The 18,437-nt window shown below is 41.8% G+C and overlaps 1 protein-coding gene across 1 annotated transcript; it reads left to right on the top strand.

The window, feature by feature from the left end:
• Positions 1 to 11,089: 11,089 nt before the first annotated feature.
• Positions 11,090 to 12,058, top strand: LOC102426741 (olfactory receptor 7A17). The gene has a single exon (XM_006100349.1). The coding sequence runs from the start codon at positions 11,090 to 11,092 to the stop codon at positions 12,056 to 12,058; it is 969 nt and encodes a 322-aa protein (XP_006100411.1).
• The last annotated feature ends 6,379 nt before the right edge of the window (positions 12,059 to 18,437 follow it).

The raw sequence follows: 18,437 nt of genomic DNA, 5'->3' as shown, positions 1-18,437 counted from the left end.
GAACTTGGAGTAACAAGACAGAAATGTACCTAGTGAGCAGACATAGGGAGCTGTAAATATCTCCTCATCTCCAGTCTCTCAGCGTGTGTGATCTTGGGCTGGATTGGACCTGATTGTTCCTTTTGGAATCCTAAGTTTGTCTAGGAGACCTGTGCTTTCCTCCTTCCTGCTGTCTTGTCTGGGCAGAGAGCTTCAGTCTCTCTGAACCATCCAAGAGGTTGGACTTTCTCCCATGTAGACCTTCTCCTCAGAATTCCCAAACAGGTGAGTCCAGAGGTCCAGTAGGTACAACATGAAAGTGTCAGAGAGAGTCAAAGCCAAGCACATGTACCTGAGGTCTCTTGACAGCCATCAGCCTATGGTTGTTGTTTGCCTGATTAACTAATAAATGATTAATTTATGACACTAAAAGGAAAAGTGGACGTTGAACTCAGCTCTTAGGTTTGATTGAGCAATTGAATTGATATCCCTCCCATTTAACCCAGTGATCCCACTTGTAGGAATATATCCTGAGAATTCACAAATACTCATCAGAAAGAATATATGCACCTCTATGTTCATAGCAGCATAATTTACAATAGCTAAGATTTGAAACAGCCCAAGTGACCATCAGCAGATGAGTGGATTCAAAACCTGTGGTACATTTATACAATGGAATACTATGCAGTTGTAAAAAAGAAAGAACTCTTACCACTTTCTACAGCAAATGGATGGATCTGGAGAGCATTACGCTAAGTGAAATAAGCCATTCAGAGAAAGATAAATATCACATGATCTCACTCGTCTACACTAATAAAAGAGAAACATGGTAATTAGCGTACGACCACTACCCTTTTCATTGGCTAATCAGTGAGTATATGCAAATTAACTATCAGCCAAGATGGCGGCTGGCAGCCAGGCAGCTGGAAGTGAACATGAGGCTTGCTTGCTGCAGTAAAGGAGGACTCCAACATTCCCCGCCTGCGCTGCCGGCCTCTGAGCTACAACTCTAAGAAACTATGTTGCAAACATAGAAGATAAACAAAACCCCAGAAACCGGCTTTCAGTCAGCCGGGCTTTAGCAACATTGTATCGATGTTTTCAGCGGCGAGGCCTCAGAGCTAAAGCTGGCCCAGAATAAAAAGAAAACAAGGAGCCGTTGGAAGCTTCAGTCACTGGCTTCCGGAAAACAGCCCTCAGCCCCTCACCCAGACTGGCCAGGCACCCCAGTAGGGACCCCCACCCTGATCCAGGACACCCTTCAGGGCAAACCAGCCAGCCCCTACCCATGCACCAGGCCTCTATTCTATATAGTAAAAGGGTAATATGCCTCCCGGCACCAGGATCAGTGTGACAGGGGGCAGTGCTCAAACCCCCTGATCGCCCTCTGTGTGTGACAGAGGGCGGGGCCACAACCTCTCTATCTGCCCTGCTCTGTGACTGATAGGGGGGAGCTCCCCAATCCCCTGATTGCCCCGCAGCTCTGTGTTTGACAGGGTGCAGCGCACCAACTCCCTGATCGGCCCTGCCCCGAGTGTGACAGTGGCGGCGCCCCAACCCCCTGATCGGCCCTGCTCTGTGGGTGATAGAGGGTGGCGCCCCAACCCCCCTCCACGGGCCTTGCTCTGTGTGTGACAGGGTAGAGCCATAACCTCCCCATTGGCCCTGCCCTGAGTGTGACAGGGTGCAGCACCCCAACCCCCTGATCCACCCTGCTCTGTGTGTGACAGGGGGTGGTGCCCCAACTCCCCTATTGGCCCTACTCTGTGAGTGACAGCGGGGAGCTCCTCAACCTCCTGATGGGCCCTGCTCTGTGCGTGACAGGGGGGAGCTCCTCAACCCCCTGATCGGCCCTGTCTGTGCATGACAGGGTACGGAACCCCAACACCCCTGATGGGCCCTGCTCTGTGCATGACAGGGGGTGGCGCCGCAACCTCCCCATCGACCCTGCCTTGAGTGTGACAGGGGGTGGTGCCCCAACCCCCCAATCAGCCCTACCCTGAGCATGACTGAGGGTGGCATCGCAACCTCCTGATCCGCCCTGCTCTGTGCATGACGGGGCGGTGCCCCAACTCCCCAATCGGCCCTGCTCTGAGCCTGACCAGGGGCTGCACTTAGGAATTGGGCATGCCCTCTGCCACCCGGAAGCAGGCCTAAGCCAGAAGGTCGTTATCTCCCGAGGGGTCCCAGACTGCGAGAGGGCACAGGCCGGGCTGGGGACCCCCACTTCCCCCCCCTCGAGTGCACAAATTTTTGTGCACCGGGCCTCTAGTCTAATCTAATAAAAGAGAAACATGCAAATTTACGTACCTACACTATACCCACAAGTCACGCCCACCAGCCAATCAGGAGCGAATATGCAAATTAACCCAACTAAGATGGCAGCGGCCACGGAGCTGGAGTGAGCAGGAGGCTTGGGTTGCCCCTGGCAATGGAGGAAGCCAAACTTCCCGCCTGCCCTGCCAGCCCTGAGCTCTGCTCAAAGCTACAAAGTTTCAATTATAGAAGATAAATAAATCCCAGATACCTGCTTCCAGCCCATGGCCTGCCTAAAAATGGCCCTCAGCCCCTCACCCAGGCTGGCAGGCATCCCAGCGGGACCCCCCACACACACACACCCTGAAGGGGCTGTGGCCAGCCTGCAAACAGCCATCATCCCCTCACCCAATCCGCCGGGGAGTGGGCCTAAGCCAGCAGGTGGACATCCCCTGAGGGGTCCCAGACTGCGAGAGGGCACAGGCCAGGATGAGGGACCCCCCCCCAAGTGCACAAATTTTTGTGCACTGGGCCTCTAGTCTATATATATAAAAGGCTAATATGCTAAGTGTCTGACCAGCCAACTGGTCACTATTATGCGCATTGACCACCAGGGGGGCAGACACTCAATGCAGAAGTTGCTGTGACGGGCACTGGCCATTTACAGAGACATGGCACTACGGACCTGGAACCCACAAAGCAACACTCGGCTTCCACCAAGTGGGACACAGGCCCTGCCATCACCCCGGAGCAACACCTCACCAAATTGCAGCCAACGCTGCCAAGACCCCGTGGTACAAAATTCGGCCCACAGCCCAGCTCAGCCCAGAAACAGTCACTGTGGGTGCCAGGTAATGACGTCACATAGCAATGCTCAGATTCCTCTTCCTAGCAACTAGCCTCCTTGGAGTTTCTTGAGCCCAGGAACACAACTTGCTTTATAGCCAGGTGCAAACATTTTACACTGTAACCAAATGTCTGTGAAGCGTTTTCCTGTGCCTCATCTCATTTGATCCTCACAAAAGTGCTGGAGTAGGTAGATAGGAGACTCAGTGGAATCCTATTTTCTTTTAATTAGCCAGAAAATAGAGATTTAGAAAGTTTAGAAACTTGACCTGACTATAAAGAAGTAAGAAATGGTGGAACTTGACAATGACTTCAGGTTTTTTCACTGCACAGAATATAGTCAAACACTGCTGCAGTTAAATATTTCACTCTTTGTTCTCCCTGAGTGATCTACAATAATCATCTGCTTCGTGTTGATATTTACTGTTGTGATGCTGACAATTACCTGAAAGAAGAGTTGGGTTGCTTCACTGGGCTGGAAAAAGTTTAGCAAAATAAGAAAGCAGGTCTAATTAAGCAGGTATATATATAAAGCTTTCGCTGGCACCAATTGCACGTGTGTGCTTTCATCTGTCATTGTCAATTGTGAATTTGGTTGACACTTATATTATAGAGAAAGGGTGAATAGCAATATTAAAATTTTTTTCTAATTAATTTCCTTTCAATGTGCACAAATTTGTGTACTGGGCTTCTAGTTTGTGGAATATAATGAACAACATAAACTGATGAACCAAAATAGACCCAGAGTCACAGAAGCATTGAATGGGCTGTCAAATCTCAGAGGGAAGGAAGGGGAGGGTTAGGTGGGAAGAGAACAACCAATGTACTCATATGCATATACGCATAAGCGATGGACACAAACAATAGGGTAGTGAAGGCCTGGGGGGGGGGGAGGTAGAGGAGGGGAGGGCAGGGAGAGGTCAATGGGGGAAAAGGGGACATATGTAATACTTTCAACAATAAAGTTTTTTTTAAGACAGAAATCAACCAATGTAATGCATGACATTAATAGAATGAATGGGAATAAAAATGCATGGTCATTTCAAAAAGAAATACTACCTAATAGGATGGACTTTTCTAAAGATTAAATCAGACAATTTCCATAAAATGATAAGCTCAGGTCATGTGGAATAAAAATATCTAAATGGCCCTAGCTGGTTTGGCTTAGTGGATAGAGTGTCAGCCTGAGGACTAAAGGGTGCCAGGTTTGATTCCAGCTAAGGGCACATGCCCTAGTTGCGAGCTGGATCTCCCCACAGTAGGGGGCAGGCAGGAGGCAGCCAATCAATGATTCTCATCATTGATGTTTTTATCTCTCTTTCTCTCTCCCTTCACTCTGAAAGCAATTTAAAAAATATATTTTAAAAAATATCTAAATGTATCTCTTATAATTAATAAATATTTTAATATGTTTTTATTGGGTTTTATAGAGAGAAAGAGAAATAGAAAGATGCATGAGAGAGAAGCGTTGATGGGCTGCCTCCTGCACAAACCCTACTGGGGATCGAGCCAGCAAAACAGGCATGCCAACAACCTATAGGTGCATGGGACAATGCTCAGTCACCGGAGGCACACTGGAGAGGAAAACTAATCAATATTTTGTGAGGATCTAAATGATACCTTTTAACTGGTGATATAAGTATAAATCCCTAATTTTTTTGACAAATGTGTCAGGAAGCCAAAGAGTGTGGTGCCAAAAATTGCATATCAAAGGAGCGCAGTTCTGCCACATTGAAGAAGAGAATAACAATTCTCTAGAGACATGAGGGTTGTGTTCCAACCCTAATCAGACTTTGAAGAAAAAGGGAAGTCAGGGATGGGGTAGAGTAGTAGGTCTTTCTGCCCTTGAAAGCAGGCAACAAGAAGACATGAAGTCATAAAAACTAAGTACACTGACTTACAATCTGGTCTCCTGGGATCAGAGAATCATTAGGAAAATTTTTCTTTCTGTTTATTCTAAAGGCCCAGAAGGAAATCATGTGCTTAGAAGTTGGAATAACACAAGGGAAATGTGCCTGATGGGCAAGTATAGAGAAAGCTGTAAATATCTCCCCTGTGCAGTCCTCAGCTTGTACAACGCTGGGGGACAGCACATGACTCTTGCTTTTGATTCCTAAGCTGAGTCAGGAGCTGATGCTTCACTCCTTCCTGCTGTCTCCTGTGGGGCAGAGCTTCAGTCTCCACCATCCAGGGAGGAGTTCCACACGGAGACCATCCTCTCAGAGACCCATTCAGGTGAGTCTGAGAGACCAGCAGGTACATCAGGAGAGGGTCAGATAGAACGGAACCTGAAAACTTTTACCTGAGTCACTGTGACCCTAACAGCCTTACCCAGAAGCAAGAGTGTATTGTGTCTATATTGTTGGTTAAGTAACTAATGTGTAATTAATTTAGTTAATACATTAAGAAAGATGTGCGTGTTTGAATCTGTACTACAAGGACCTTAGTTGACAATAAAGTGATAAGAACGGGAGTCCAGTTGGATGACACTGTAGAATGAGTGAGACGCATAAATTGATTGCAGTAAAACGAAAATGTATCTGAGAAGATTCGTTTTTCTGGAAGAAGGTAATTGGGGTATTGGGTGGGGAGAAGAGTGCAGTAAAGTGAGAGTGTTTGTATTAAATTTCAAAGATGGTGTGTATTTGTGCATGTTTTGTATTTATTGAAAAGATCCTGACCAGTCAGGAAGTTGGTCCCTTGCAATAGCAATTTGTGAGACATGCATTGCAGTATCTTCTCTCATGCTGGGTATTTACATAAAAAAATATTTAATAAGTCTGGAAAAGACTACTAAATAGTTTTACTTTGAATTAATTATTTATTATTGGCAGGGCTGCATATATTCTTGGATTTGTTACCTATTGACTTTCTCTGTTGGAACAACTGGCAGGAATTCCTAACCCTAACTTAGCATTTTCCCCCATGGTCTCTACGTGTAATGGGAAATTCTGGCATGCATTCTGGGAATATAAATTGAGGGCTGACCAACTTCTAGGCAAAGGTATAGGGTGCTGAGAAAAAAAGTCACCATAGTTATATAGAGGGAGAAATAAAGGTCACCCGTTGTACCTTAACTCTTAATGCCACAGAGGCAGCACTGTCAGCTTACATTTATGCAGTGAGGCCTTCACTGTACCAGCTGAGGAGGGAATGTCTCCATTCTAGTTAAAACTATTTTTCTACTTCATGTGTGTTTTTAACATAAAATGTCCCTACCCAAGGGAAGCTAATGAGTGAAGAGGCTTAAACTCGGTTCTTCAGACAAATTTATTGAATAAATGTCTGTATTAGAATCCTATAGCTGCTATAAAGTATTCTCACACCACTTGCTTAAAACAAACAAACATATGCTCTTACAGTGTGGATGTCAGAGGCTTGAAAGGAGTCTCACTGACTAATATCCAGATGTGTGCAGGGCAAGGGTCCTTCTAGAGGTGAGGGCAGGATCTGTTCTCCCTGATGCCTGTTACTGTGGCTGGCCGCCTGCATTCCATGGTTCATGTTCCTTCCTCCATCTTCAAGGCAGCTGTGTAGTATTTTCAAAGTCTCTCTGAGTCCAATTGTTTTGTATCTCTCTTCAGCATTAACAGAATCATTGTGGTTACCTTAGTCCCACCTGGATGAGCCTGGCTTATCCTCTATCCTGAAGTCAGCTGATTAACAACCCTGTTCCATTTGCTACTTTAATCCTCCCCTCGCTAAAAGATATATCATATTCGTGTGCTTAGAGGTTGGAGAAACAAGAGAGAAATGTGCCTGCAGAGTAAATACAGGGATTTCTAAATATCCCCTCATCCCCGGTCTCTCAGCTTTAACCTTAGGCTGGGAGGGCATGGTTATGTTTATTTCTCACTGTCATTTGTTCATTTGGAGGCCCAATTCTGATGGGGAATTGATACTTCACACTTTCCAGCTGTCTTGCCAGGGACAGAGCTTCAGTCTCTTTCACCAACCATTTAGGGAGGAATTCAGATGTCCCCACAATGACGCTTCCTCTCAGAGATCTTATCCTGGTGAGTCAATATCACAGCTGACCCTGCATGACAAGGTCACAGAGAATGGAAGCCAAGAACATTTACCTATTTTCACCTAAGAGACGATTCAACTTAGTCCAGAGGCAAGAGATTGCTGTGTTTGGTAAAATAATTAATGTATTTATTTCAATGGCTACGTAAGAATTCATAGTGTGACTGCTACTCACACCTTTTATGGTCTTTCATTTCTTTATCACTAAATTGCTCTCATATCAATGCTATTAAAATATATTTAAATTATGAAATTCAAACTGTGGTTCTGATCAGCGGTGATTTTGTCCCCTATAGGACATTGAGCTATTTCCAGAGAGATCTGTGACTGTCACACTGGAGAGGGGTGGGTGGAAGCTGGGATGCTAAACAATCTCCAAGTCACAGGACAGACCTCACCACAGAGAACAGTCTGTCCCAGATGCCAACAGTGCCGATGCTAAGAAACTCTGAATTAAATAACATCACTGTTTGTAATACTTATAGCTGACTTCAGGTTGTTTTCCAAAATTGTAACACTTCCTGACAGTGAAATGAGAGTACACCCTTTTGCTACCAGTTTCAAAGTTCCAACCCCAATCAACATGACTGCTCTTCCAGTTTTTCTCCAGGCTGATGGGTATGGAAGACATTTCTTGTTTTCTCAAACTATTACTCAGTTTCTGCAAACTTCATTTATTTTCTCGTTTTCCAATAACATTTCTAGAAAACATTCTTTCTGAACTGATTGTTGTAAGATATTTTGACCATAAATTTTTAACATTTTATTTAAATATATCTATTTTCTAACCACTGAGTTTCTTGCTTTAGTTAAGACAGTTTTGCCCACCTGTAAATTTTATATGTAGTTTCTAATGTTCATCAAAAATGTATTGGTGATTCTTACACCAAGTTCATACCCTCTATGATATCTTGCAAGATGTCAAAGGGCAAGGACCAATTCAATATTCTTTCCGATCCATAGCCATTTATGCCAGCTTTCATGTAACAATTCAAGCTTTTTCAACTATGTTGAAGTATAAGCTTTCCATATGGAAAATGTTCATGTACATTGAAACCTAATTCCAGATTCATTAAATGAACAATAACTGAGCATCTGCTATGTGTCAGAAAATTCTAGGAACATTATACATTATATACATTTATATCTAGGTCTTTATAATTTAATAGTCAGCCCACATTGATATTCTTAAATGATTGTGTTTTGTGTTTTGTTTTAGTTAGTGTTAAATTCTCCACTCAATTCTGTGTACTATTGTTATTTTGAAACTACTCATTTTAACCTGGTTTCATTATCCCTTCATTTTTTTTCATTTTATCACTGTTCACATTCTTAGTTTTGTCTCTGTGTAAGTGCACATCTAATCACATACCTTTGTGAAAAATCCAAACGTGAACAAAGCAGGTGAAGTCCCTGCTCTTTTGATCATGCAGTATAATAGTGAGGGCAGAGAGCAATGAAATAAATGTGTGTTTAAAATATTGTCCTCAGGAAGAATCATATGAAGAAAGCCATTCAGTATAAAGAGATAGAACTGCCGTGGTGTGGGCAGGATTTATAAGGCATGGTCTGGGGAGTATTTGCATGTTGGATGAAGACTGGAGCCAGGACCAGAGTGTGCTCACAGGGTGTGTCAAAGAAGAGATGAAAACCCAAAGCCCCAAAATAACACAGAAAAGGTGCCGCATAAGAAAAGGGAGAAGGGGGCTGACCTCACCCCCTATCAGACCACATAAAAACAAATTGGTCATGTGACTATGAATAGGTACAGAAAACAAATCTTCCTCTGCTTGATAACAAAAATACCCAACTTTTCTTACACTTTCACATTATAAAGGGATACAATAAGGAAGTTAATTCTGTCTTTTGGACAAGCTTGTTCTTGTTTGCTTATTATTTTTCTGGCATCAGTGGAATGTGTTGAAGGTTTAAATACTGCCAGACCCAAGTATATTTATCTTCCTCACCATCCCTCCAGGACCACCTGAGTTTATTAAATCTCTATTCCTTCTCATCTATTATTTTCTCCCCCATCTCTCTCTCTTTTCCATTCATTGAACAGATTTCATTATGTTTTACAGAGCAGAAAATGGCCATCTCAGTATGGAACTCCAAGTTTATTTACCTATGGAAGGTTTAATATTTGGATTTTCTAGAAACCATTTCTATATTTGCCAAGTGAAAGATCACTGATCTGGCCAACTTGGATCGTATTTATTTGTAGTAGAATCTGTGTGCTGGCCTGAAGCAGACATGGGAATACCTACCTAGGAGGCCATGAAGGTGGTGGTGGTGGTGGTGGTGGTGTGTGTGTGTGTTTGTGTGTGGTTTGTAGATGTGAGCAGTTCTCAGACCAGGGGTAGCTGCACTCATACATTCCAAGGTGGCTCTTACAATATGGGGCCAGAGCTCAATCAAGAGAAGGTACTAAGGAGGGGATCTGTTCTTATTCCCAGACACCTTTGCAACAAGAATAATAGAGTATAAGAGGCCATGTGGACAAGGAAGTCCCTGTGCCTGAGGTGTCAGCTGTAGCAGACAGGCCACTTCACCCTTCTCTGACACCACTTCTCACACTCTCCCTCGTGCTTATTCACGTTGCAAACTTGCTTCACTTTTTCTGACTTGAACATTAGAAACAAGCACCTTCCTCAGGGCCCTTACAGTGGCCAGTCATTCTGCAGGGCTCACACTTTCCCACAGAGCCTTGTGTCTCTCTTCCTCTGTTGTGTTAAAGAAAAAATTATCGGGGCCAAAAACTTTCCTTTTAAAAATATTTTTTATTGATTTCAGAGAGAGGAAGGAAAAGGGAGAGAGATAGAAACATCAATGATGAGAGAGAATCATTGATCGGCTGCCTCCAGCAGGCCCCCCACTGGAAACTGAGCCCACAACCCAGACATGTGCCCTGGCCAGGAATCCAACCATGATCTCTTGGATCATAGTTCAATGCTCAGCCACTGAGTGACACCAGCAGGCCAAAAGCTTTTCTTTAAGAAAAAAAAAGTATTTTTTGAGCCAAATGCCAGCCAGGAAAGGTCTTGGGGCATAAAGTTTAAACCACCAGCAGCAGAATGAGGTACAAAAGACATATCCAAGTCCTGGAGTTTACCAGCTCTTTCCACTTCATGTTTTAGGAAAGAAACATGTAAGCTCTTTTGAAACAACTTACATTGGCTACAGATCCTGTGTGGGGTGGGAGCAGGTAAAGTGGGGGCATGTCTTGAAGAGATACTGAGGAAGAATAATTACTACTTTGTTTGGTTACAGGCAACAGTTCTGAAAGCACGAGGGCATGCAGGATGCAGGGGCATCTAATGCTCTCTACAGAAGTTGATTCGAGTTCCAACATACATTCAGGAATGTGAGTAGTCTTTTGTAAGTGGGCCACAGCTTTTAGCTGGTTGACTACTATTGTTTTTCTCACACTCTCTGGCCCCAGTGTATTTAATTTAGGACATCTTCGAATGTTCCCCTTTTCACTTATTTGAGGTCTCTGTTCAGATGTCACCTTGTTTGTAAATCTACCTACAAACCCATGAAAAACATAACTCCCTATTCATTGTCTCTTTTAGAAGTACTTTCTTTTTCTTCACACCACTGCCAACACCTAACGTACCTTATTATTTCATTGCTTGCTTCTACATTCTTTCTCCCTCATTGGATTATAAATACTTTTGTTCTTCAGCACCCTATTTGCACAGCCTGGACAGTGCCTAAAACATGGTCAGCACTCAATTTATATTCCTGAGAAACATGAGAAATTCTCATTAAAACTAGAATACATGAAGCCCTCAGAGAAAAAGGTGATTGGGACAAACATTCCATAACAGGGGGTAGCACTGGATGTCCCCTAAAGGGGACCATATCCATACATAAAATATTAAAAGTAATGTCTAGCCTGCAAAATATGAATTGTTGCATTTTAGTGAAAATTAGTCATGTTACTTTTATCTTTCCTGATAGTCAATTCCACCACATGGAACCTGTGAATCTTACACAAATTTCAGAGTTTGTTCTTCTGGGATTTTCAGAGAAACCAGAACTACAGCCCCTCATATTTGGGCTTTTCCTCTCCATGTACCTGATCACTGTGTTGGGAAACTTGCTCATCTTACTGGCCGTCAGCTCAGACTCCCACCTCCACACACCCATGTACTTCTTCCTGTCCAACCTGTCCTTGGTAGACATCTGTTTCACCTCCACCACCGTCCCAAAGATGTTGGTGAACATCCAGACACAAAGCAAAGCCATCACCTATGCAGGATGCATCACCCAGATTTATTTTTATATACTTTTTGCTGGGTTGGATATTTTCCTCTTGACTGTGATGGCCTATGACCGGTTTGTGGCCATCTGCCACCCCCTGCACTACACGGTCATCATGAACCCTCGCCTTTGTGAATTGCTGGTTCTGATATGCTGGATCATGAGTATCCTGAATTCCTTGCTACAATGCTTAATGACATTACGACTGTCCTTCTGCATGGATGTGGAAATCCCTCACTTTTTCTGTGAACTCAATCAGATGATCAAACTTGCCTGTTCTGACACATTTTTAAATAACATGGTGACCTATTTTTCAGCTCTTCTGCTTGGTGGTGGTCCTTTCGCTGGGATTCTTTACTCATATTCTAAAATAGTGTCCTGCATACATGGAATATCATCAGCTCAAGGGAAGTATAAAGCACTTTCTGCTTGTGCGTCTCACCTCTCAGTTGTCTTCTTATTTTATTGTACAGTGCTAGGAGTGTACCTCAGCTCTGCTGCTACCCACAATGCACGCTCAAGTGCCACAGCCTCGGTGATGTACTCTTTGGTCACACCCATGCTGAACCCCTTCATCTATAGTCTCAGGAACAAGGACATTAAACAGGCTCTGAAAGCAGTCTTTGTGAAGGAAACTACAAACAGGCCAGTTGTCCTAAGACTGAAGACTTGCCCATGATGGCAGAGGTCAAAGGCTCAGAGTCAGATACTGTGATTATTTTCCTACTATGGAAGTAGAACTTGCTTTTCCCATTGATTTCCTGGAATTTCTATTTCTTTGACCTCATCTTCTCTATTCAATTTATGTAACTCAATTAAGTTTTCTGCTCTCTCAGATATCCAACAGCTTACCTCTTTGCTGTTATCCTACTTTCTCAAATCTATTTCCATATGGATCAGATATTTGGAAAATCCCATTTACCTAATAGACAGCACGGATTATTTTTAGAATAATTTTTCTCAAATGACATATGTCACATCAAATGATTTTTGTATTTAAAAGAATCATCCTGAATAGTATTCCTATGGGGAAAAAACTACAATTAATGAACCCTCCTGGTGTTGCTTGGTGGTTGAGCCTCAACCCATGAACATAGAGGTCATGGTTGGATTCCTGGTCAAGGCACATGCCCTGGTTACAGGCTCAATCCCCAGTAGGGGAAAAGCAGTAGGTAGCAGATCAATGATTCTCTTTCATCATTGATGTTTCTATCTCTCTCTCCATCTCCCTTCCTCTCTGAACACATTAAAAAATATTTTTAAAAACACACTCAATGACCAAGACAATTTATACAATTTTAAAAGAGAGGAAAATATGAGACTTGCGTTTTTCACTTTTATGGATGTCATGCCTTTGTATATCATTATCTTAACTGCTCTTCCTGATAATGTAGACTCTGGCATATATATGTGCTGGAATGTATAGAAGGATTTTTTTAATTTTTAAGGATTAAAAATTTTATCTTTCCACTGCTGTCAGAGAATTGGGTCCTAGTGTTCTTTTTTTAAACTGTCTGAAAATTACCATATGACTGAGCCATAATTTGTAAATATTTTTATGGATATTTAAAAGGACAGTATCTTTGCTGCTTGTTGGGCATCAATAATATTCTAGGATATCTAGCATATGTAGTTCCATTGTTATTAATCTCCTTACTCTTCTGACTTAGTGAACTGAATTTCTTTTTTTTCAATTCTTTATTGTTTAAAGTATTACATATGTCTCCTTTTTCCCCCATTAACCTCTCCCCGGCCACTCCCACCCCCCAGAACATGCCCTCAAACCCCTAGTGTCTGTGTCCATTGGCTATGCATTCATACAAGTCCTTTGGTTGATCTCTTATGCCTCCCCACCTCCCACCATCCCCTACCTGCCCTCTGAGGTTTGATGGTCTGTTCGATGCTTCTCTGTCTCTGGATGTATTTTTGTTCATCAGTTTATATTGCTCATTATATTCCACAAATGAGTGAGTTCATGTGATATTTACCTTTCTTTGACTGGCTTATTTCACTTAGCATAATGCCCTCCATGTCCATCCATGCTGTTGTGGATAGTAAGAGTTCCTTCTTTTTTACAGCAGCATAGTATTCCATTGTGTAGATGTACCACAGTTTCTTAATCCACTCATCTGCTGATGGGCACTTAGGCTGTTTCCAAATCTTAGCTATTGTAAGTTGTGCTGCTATGAACATAGGGGTGCATATATCCTTTCTGATTGGTGTTTCTGATTTCTTGGGATATATTCCTAGAAGTAGGATTACTGGGTCAAATGGAAGTTCCATTTTTAAGTTTTTGAGGAAACTCCATACTGTCTTCCACAGTGGCTGCACCAGTCAATGAGAGTTTTTAAATGCACTTGTCTGTAATAAACTAAAATAACAAAGTAACCATAAAAGCCATCTTCAAAACTGAGAGCAAATGCCAAGAATAATCTTCACTAGATTATTACTGTCTTCATTTCTGTTCATTTTTATTATTGTATCAGTAATTTATTGCTATATGACAAGTCATCCTATAAGCAAATTATATAATATAATGGCATTATTACCAAGTGAGATTGTATGGTGGGGCATTGTTCTGAGCTCTGCTAGTGTTTGTAGGAGTCTATAGTCAACTGTGAATCTCTACATGTATTTCTAGGCTTATTCACAATATTATGTATGGCCATGGTGCTCTTCTCATTTGAAGCAATATACGATCAGTTTACCCTATTTCTATATCTAGTTTTATCTCCTATTTTAAAGAAAAGGAAGAATGCCGAATGTGAATTGCTTTATTTTACTTCTACTCTCCCTATATCCATGACACTTTGCTCATTTTGCAAGTAGAAGAGATATTCCTCCTACCATTTCTCAGTGTGAGTTACCTGAGGCATAGATCGTGGTTTATTCCTTCTAAGTTATGCATTGAAGTATAATTACATAATATAAACCGAACATGATTAAAATGTACAATATGATGCATAAAAGCAATACAAAAATTACAATCCACAATTCATATTTCCATGTTTGTATGTCAAAAAAGTGCACAATAAACTTTAATGGCTTCTTAAAGTAATTGTTAGACATTTAATATACCTAAGCCTCAATTTCTTTATTTCTGAAGGTAATGTGGTATGGTAAACATATTTTCAGACAAATGTTGCAAGGAATACATGAGATATGTGGACATATTTTGTTGAGCCCAAATAAAATGTTCAAAGGCAATGTTGTATGTATGTTTATTCACCTATAATTTAATTTTAAATAAATGTACACATATATGCACACAAACACAGACTTATTTATAATATATTTTATGTTGAAAGGAAAGTTTTAAAAAGTTGAAGAGGAAATAAATGGAAAAAAAGAATGATTGAATAAATGTAAAATGAAAATATGTAGAAATTTAGACATGAAGATTTCAAATAAATAGTATACATGAATTTAAATGATGAATTACTTTTCTTATGTTAATACTTCAAATGCATCAAAATCTGAAGCACGTTTACATTTATACAATAAGAAATTCTCTACCAGCTAAAGAAGCTGAATATCTCCAAACTGATTACAAATCTCTTCTACTTAAGGGGGAATTAAAACACAAAATGCTTTTACACAGAGGAGGCTAAATGAATGAATTGAGATACTTAATCTCAGTCCTGAACAAAATTTTATTGGCTAAATGTCTGTATTCAATTTTTAATGCTAAAGTAAAATTACCACCTGAGTGGTTTAAAACAGACACACTTATGCTCTTACAATTCCTGAGGTTGGAAACAGGAAATGGTCTCAGTGGGATAAAATCAAAGTGTTTGCAGGACTAGGTTTCTTCTGGAGGCTACAGGGAAGAATCTATTTACTTTCCTACTCCAAGCTTAGATTAGAGTGCAAAAATTCTAAGGATTTTTTTTATATATAACAAATATTTCATAGTGAGGAATTAAATGACAGCTCTTCACTTGTGATACAAGGTTGAAATGCCAAATTCTTTTGGCTAATGTGTCATGAAGCCTAGTATGTAATAAACCCTAAGTTTATATCAAAGGAAGTTAGTTCTCCCCCTTGTTGAAAAGAAAAATAACAATTGTATGTAGATTCAGGGCCTATGTCTGTACCACAAAGCCAATATTTGGGTTGGCATACAGTGCTTGGAGAGTAGTCCTCAGAAAGTCAACAGACTTTATGAGGAAGAACTAGTGGACACTGGAATAACTTAATTTATAAGGTGGTCTTTTGGGAACACAGAATCTCTAAGAAAATATTCTCTTCTGTCCAGACCCACAGGGAAAACAGATTAGAAGTTGGAGTAATAAGACAGAAATGTACCTAATGAGCAAACATAGGGAGCTGTAAATATCTCGTCTCCAGTCTCTCAGTGTGTGTGACCTTGGGCTGGATGGGACCTGGTTGTTGCTTTTAGAATCCTAAGTTTGTCTAGGACAGTGGTCAGCAAACTCATTAGTCAACAGTACAACGATTGAAATTTCTTTTGAGAGGCAAATTTTTTAAACTTAAACTATATAGGTAGATACATTGTTATTAACTTAATTAGGGTACTCCTACACTGGCCTTTGCTAAAAAGTCCTCAATCTGATTGAGGTACATTCGCTGAGGTCGACCCCGTCCAACTCTCCCATCCACACTCGTCTTGCATACCTGTTTCAGATAGACGAGTGTAGATGGGAGAGTTGGACGGGGTCGACCTCAGTGAACGTACCTCAAAACAATGTACCTCCCCAGCGCTGCCTATTCCGTGGCCCCCCTGCACCGCGTCTCCTGTCACCCGACCGACAGACCGACACCCCCCACTTCTTCTAACGCCACTTCTTCAAAATAGACTCGCCCAGGCCAAAAACCGACTTCTGCACATGGGCCACGAAGTTTCAATCGCACTGAACATGCGCGCCCGCACGTGGTATTTTGTGGAAGAGCCACACTCAAGGGGCCGAAGAGCCGCATGTGGCTCGCGAGCAGCGGTTTGCCGACCTCTGGTCTAGGAGACCTGTGCTTGCCTCCTTCCTGCTGTCTTATCTGGGCAGAGAGCTTCAGTCTCTCTGAACCATCCAGGAGGTTGGACTTTCCCATGAAGACCTTCCCCTCAGAGTTACCAAACAGATGAATCCAGAGGTCCAGTAGGTACAACATGAAAGTCTCAGAGAGAGTCAAAGCCAAGCACATTTATCTGAGGTGTCTTCACAGCCATCAGCCTATGGTTGTTGTTTGCCTGATTAACTAATAAATGATTAATTTATGACACCAAAAGGAGAAGTGAACATTGAACTCAGCTCTTAGGTTTGATTGAGCAATTGAATTGATACCCCTCCCCTGGGAACTGGCTTTTCAGGCCATTTCCCTATGGACATTCCCTTTGCTGAGACCACATTTTACTTTCGGTGACCACATTCTGTTACCTTCCCACCAGATATGCATAAAGAAGTCTCTGCCCAGAAAACAAGCCTGCCAAAAGTCATTTAAAAGCCCGCTGACTCCTGTCACCGGGGCCTGAAGCAATCCAGGCTCAGCCACCTGGTGTGTGGATGATCAAAAAAATTCATAATCCCTCACCACTCTGGCCTCCTGCATTCCTCCTTTGGTGACCTAATATCAGCAACACATGGGTAATTGTTTTGGGGTGTGTTTTTAAATATATTTTTTATTGATATCAGAGAGGAAGGGAGAGGGAGAGAGAGATAGACACATCAATGATGAGAGAGAATCATTGATCGGCTGCCTCCTGCACACCCCACACTGGGGAATGAGTCCACAACCCGATCTTGTGCCCTGACCGGAATCTAACCGTGACCTCCTGGTTCATAGGTTGACGTTCAACCACTAAGCCACGCCAACTAGGCTAATCATTGACAATTAACTGATGGAGGCCCAATTAGAGGTGACAATGGGAGACATAAAGTGTTTCAAGTAAAAGTAGAATGCTGGAAGCCGATCCACCCTTGCTGCTTGACGCAGTTGCTGCAGGGAAGAAATATCTGCACAGCTTATGTTTCAAGGACCTGGCATATATGACATACTGTTCTTAATATGTTTGCTCCCCCCTCTTAATGCTATGTGTTTTAAACAGGACCACCTCCCCGAGAAAGGTTGTTTCCCCAGGTGAGGATTTTTATCAGTAAAACCCCTTAACTAAGTTCCAGGCGGATAGTTAATCACTTTAACTACAAACAATCACGCTTAAACTACATAATCTTTACTTAGAATAACCTCTTTCAATTACTTCCTTGTAGCTTAATAGAACAATAGAGTAACCTTGGAATGGAGATAAGAAACACCCTAACTTTTGGAATAGAATGGATAGGATTAAGATCAAATAGTATAAATACAGATGTAAAAGGACAATAAAATGAGGAACCTGGCTATGATGATCACCTGAACGCTGCCTCCATGTCCTTCATTCTTCGCTGACTCCGTCCACACCATGGGGAACCCCTGGACCTGTTGGGGCTGGACCCTAACAGTAGAACATATACATTGAGTTTTGTAACTAAAATGAGTAAGAAAATAGACTACTAGGCATGAAGGGTGCCCAGTACAGTGAGGGCAGCTCTTCTTATTTTCATGATGGGGTCTATTCCACTACGTTTCCATATTAATGAAAATGATCCATATCCAATATATTTCTTGCAAATATTATCTTGCAACAATAGTTCATAAGACATACATTTCACAGTATCTTCTTTCACTCTGGGTATTCAATTTACAGGAAAAATAATTTATTTAGTAAGTAAAGGAAGTATGCTCAATAGCTTAGCTTTGCAATTACTTCATTACCTGTGACCTGAATATATTTGTGGGTTAATTATTCACTTGCTTTCTTTCTTTTAAATTGTCTGTACAAGTCTTGACATTTGTATAGTGAGGTCAGAGTGTTTTTATTCCTGTTTTTTTTATCGCATTCTTCTAAACAAGGAATTGGAGGCTTTTTTCACTCACTTTGAGTACCTTCATGTATGTATATGTGGGGAATTGTGTTTATTAATAGTGTGGCTCAAATCAGCCAGTCATACTGTATTCTCTTCATGTCAATTACATTAGCCTCACTTATGTAATTATTGCCAATT

This window comes from Myotis lucifugus, unplaced genomic scaffold, assembly GCF_000147115.1.
Source record: "Myotis lucifugus unplaced genomic scaffold, Myoluc2.0 scaffold_310, whole genome shotgun sequence".
Taxonomy (NCBI): Eukaryota; Metazoa; Chordata; class Mammalia; order Chiroptera; family Vespertilionidae; genus Myotis; species Myotis lucifugus.
This window is presented reverse-complemented; position numbering and strand designations above follow the sequence as displayed.

What these genes read in the sequence shown, in the direction of transcription:
- LOC102426741 (XM_006100349.1), top strand. Translation starts at nt 11,090, where the DNA reads ATGGAACCTGTGAATCTTACACAAATTTCAGAGTTTGTTCTTCTGGGA.